The 3,851-nt window shown below is 33.2% G+C and overlaps 1 protein-coding gene across 1 annotated transcript; it reads left to right on the top strand.

Annotated features, from left to right (window-relative positions):
* Nucleotides 1-585: 585 nt before the first annotated feature.
* LOC143576018 (uncharacterized) lies at nucleotides 586-2,554 on the top strand. The gene is made up of 3 exons (XM_077060225.1): nucleotides 586-664; nucleotides 783-1,721; nucleotides 2,103-2,554. The coding sequence occupies exons 1-3, from the start codon at nucleotides 586-588 to the stop codon at nucleotides 2,552-2,554; spliced, it is 1,470 nt and encodes a 489-aa protein (XP_076916340.1).
* The last annotated feature ends 1,297 nt before the right edge of the window (nucleotides 2,555-3,851 follow it).

Raw genomic sequence — 3,851 nt, 5'->3', positions numbered from 1 at the left:
ACGAAGAAATCTGGTTCTTAAAGCATATCAGTGAACTTCATCCATCGTATACACCTCTTCAATACCCGTTGTTTCATCCTTTTGGTGATGATGGTTATTAGGTTAATATACTTCATAAGAATGTTTCATTATCATCAACCGCAACACGCAAGAAGGTTACAATGCGTGAGTTTTTTTTGTTTATCGTATTCAAGATAGGACAAATACGTTTTCAACCATGTTAAATGGTAGGCGTTTGTTTCAGCAAATTTTAGTTGACAAATATACGATGATTGAGGTTCAAAGATTACATTTTATACGCGGTAAACAACATGAACTTAGGTGTGATACTTACCAAAGTTTACGAGGTATGCAATCTGTTGGAAATACTGGTGTTTCAACGGTTGGGCAACGTGTTATTCTACCATCCTCATTTACTGGCGGAGCAAGATATATGATGCAAAATTATCTAGACGCTATGTGTCTTTGTAGATGGTTCGGTTATCCCGATTTTTTCATAACCATAACATGTAATCCCAATTGGCCAGAAGTTAAAAGATTTCTTAAGGATACAACGTTAAAGTCGGAGGATAGACCTGATATATTATGTCGGATTTTAAGCTCATGCTTGATGCAATGATTAAGTTGGTGAAGGATAAGTCTTTGTTTGGAAGGGTTCAAGCAGGTAATTTTATTTGATGTTATGAATATACAATTATAATAAAAGAGCTACTTGCATACATTATAAATGTTAATAATATTTATAGGCTATTGAATATTTACTTTTATTATCTTTCTTGCAGTTGTTTACACGATAGAGTTTAAAAAAAGGGGTCTACCGCACGCCCATATTTGCATATTTTTTCATCCAGGTAGCAAGATTCATAATCTAAAAGATGTAAATAAATTTATTTCTGCTGAGATTCCAAACAAAGACAGTGATCCAGATCTATACAAGCTTATATCTAATCATATGATTCACGGTCCATGTGGTGATGCTAACCCGAAGTGCACCTGCATGGTAAACAAAATATGCTCCAAAATTTTTCCTAAAATATTTAATGATGAGACAGCGGCTGATTCTCAAGGTTTTCCGGTATACAAAAGAATAGATAACGGGCAATATGTTGTTAAGTCAGATATAATGATGGTTAATAGAAGTGTCGTTCCATACAACCAGACTCTATTAAAAAAATTTCAAGCACATGTTAACGTTGAGTGGTGCAATCAAGATGGATCAATAAAGTATTTGTATAAATACATTAATAAGGGTCTAGACCGAGCAACAATTTCGTTTGTACAAAATAACGATGGTGATAACCAAGATCCTAATTTATATGAAATCAAAGTGTTTTATGATTGCAGATATGTCTCTGCATGCGAGGCCGCATGGAGGATATTTGCATTTGACATGCATTATAGGCTTCCGTCTGCTATGAGGCTTGCTTTTCATATACCCGGTGAACAGCAGGTAATATATGATGCTAACGAAGATATTGAAGATATTTTAAACAAAATAACTAATGATTCTTCGATGTTTATCGGTTGGTTTGAGTGTAATAAGAACTATGACCTTATAAAGAGTCTCACATACTCTGAGTTTCCAACAATGTTTCTTTGGAAAAAACAATTACGTAAATGGGAACCGAGGCTAAGGGGTTTTGCAATCGGTAGAGTTCATGCTGTTCCACCCGCATTCAACGAGGCTTACTATCTAAGAATATTATTAAATAAGGTTAAAGGTCATGAATGTTTTGAAGACATTCGAACAGTTGATGGAGTTGTGTGTGAAACTTTTTGAGATGCATATTACAAAAGAGGTCTTTTAGATGATGATAAGGAATACATAGAAGCAATTGAAGAAGCAAGTCGTACTTCTGCCGGATATTATTTAAGGAATTTTTTTTCTACAATATTGATTACTTATAGTTTATCTAGACCTCATTTTGTTTGGGAAAGTACTTGGCAAATTTTAGTTGACGGTATTCTATACAAACAACAAAAAGATCAAAACAAGCCTGGTACGATTTATGTTTTTTGTAATCTTTTCAATTATGCCAAATATCTAATATCGATAAATATTTATTAATATAAATTTAAGTAGGTTCTTATGTTATTTTCAGGTTTGATTCTTAATGAAGAGCAGCAAAAAAACTTAGCACTCCTGGAAATTGAAAATTTTTTAATTTGTAACAACTCCAGTCTTAGAAGACATCAACAAATGACTTTTCTAGATATGGAAACAATTTCAAGAGCAACTAATCCGTTGATGGTTGACGAGCTTTCATATGATACCGAGACCATGAATAACGAATTTAATAATCTATTTGATTCGTTAACTGATGAACAGAGAGGGGTTTATAATGAAATAATGAATGCTTGGGTTGATAAAAAAGGTGGCGTGTTTTTTGTTTATGGTTACGGTGGTACTGGAAAAACTTATTTATGGAAGACCTTATCTGCATCAATAAGGTCAAAGGAAGAAGTTGTGTTGAATGTTGCTTCAAGCGGTATAACTTCTTTGCTTTCGGAGGGTGGAAGAACAAGCACATTCGAGATTTTTAATACCCATTAATTTGACCAAAGATTCCATCTGTCCGGTAATATTACAACCTACTTTCTGTTACTTTTAAAATGAATACTTTTTTTATTATATATCATTTTATTTGTTATTCGAATATAAATTTACTTTAAAATATCTTACGTTATATATACATATATATATATATACATATATATATATATATATATATATATTATTTTTTCTTATAATTAGGTTAAAGGAAATACGGACGTCTATGAATTATTGAAAAAGAAAAGCTTAATAATTTGGGATGAAGCACCAATGATTCATAAGCATGCTTTTGAAGCTTTGGTCAGAACTTTAAACGATGTTATTGTTTTGGACAAAAATCACTCAAGGATAATGTATCCAAATTCGTAATTGTGAGGTCTAGTGCTATGATGATAATAATGAATATGTAAACGAAATAATTATGAACACAAGGATTTGATCACGAGGGAAAAAACCCTTGATTATGATAATCTTACTTCGGTCAAAAACTAGCAAGGTAATCCTTGGTCGAATTGCTTCGGTCAAGGATTAACCATGTAATCTTTGGTCGAATTGTATGTGATTATAATAATCTCCGGCACAAAAAACTCTCGGATGGTGAAAACTATCACCGTCAAGTTTATTAATATGAAAAATGAGGATACAAGGTTGGAGATATGATCAGTGTTTACAATAATTCTAAGTGTGTGTGTGTGTGTATTGCTGTGTTCGTAGAGAGAATAGAGTATTGGGTGTCTTTTCCTAGCTGATCATAGTCTCTATTTATACATAAAAGATAATAACTCTATGGATTTATGAATAATAAAGGCTATTGATTAATAATCCCTAAAAATCCTCCATTGCCTTCAATATAATTGTAACTACCATTTTGACCACGTTCTTCATCACTCAGGCTGCGAAATAGGGGGTAGACCAGGTCTTGGAGCCGTTACACTTGATAAATATCAGACTTCATATAAAAAACAATCGTTAATAGAATCAAATATCGAGGATCCATGATCCTGACATAGCTCTGGAACTCTTCAGAAGGATAATTGATCCAGGCACGTCAATATCTTCTTTACTGCAAGTTAGTGCGTAGACTGAGTCTTCTAACCGTTATACCTGCTAAATATAAGACTACACATGAGAACAACCGTTAATAAATAATAAGTACTGTGGATCCTTGATCCTAACGGGATCTGGAACACACGCTAAGGATAACTGATCCAAAAAATATGCCAGGATAACATATCCACAGTGTCAAATTTCTGTGCACTAACAATTGCCCCCCAAAATGACGGTTGTGATAAAGATC

The sequence above is a fragment of the Bidens hawaiensis genome, unplaced genomic scaffold, assembly GCF_021521415.1.
Source record: "Bidens hawaiensis isolate Kalapana, Puna unplaced genomic scaffold, B.hawaiensis_p1.1 tig00027833_1, whole genome shotgun sequence".
Classification (NCBI taxonomy): domain Eukaryota; kingdom Viridiplantae; phylum Streptophyta; class Magnoliopsida; order Asterales; family Asteraceae; genus Bidens; species Bidens hawaiensis.
Note: the sequence above shows the minus strand (reverse complement) of the source record. Positions and strands in the feature narration are given on the sequence as shown.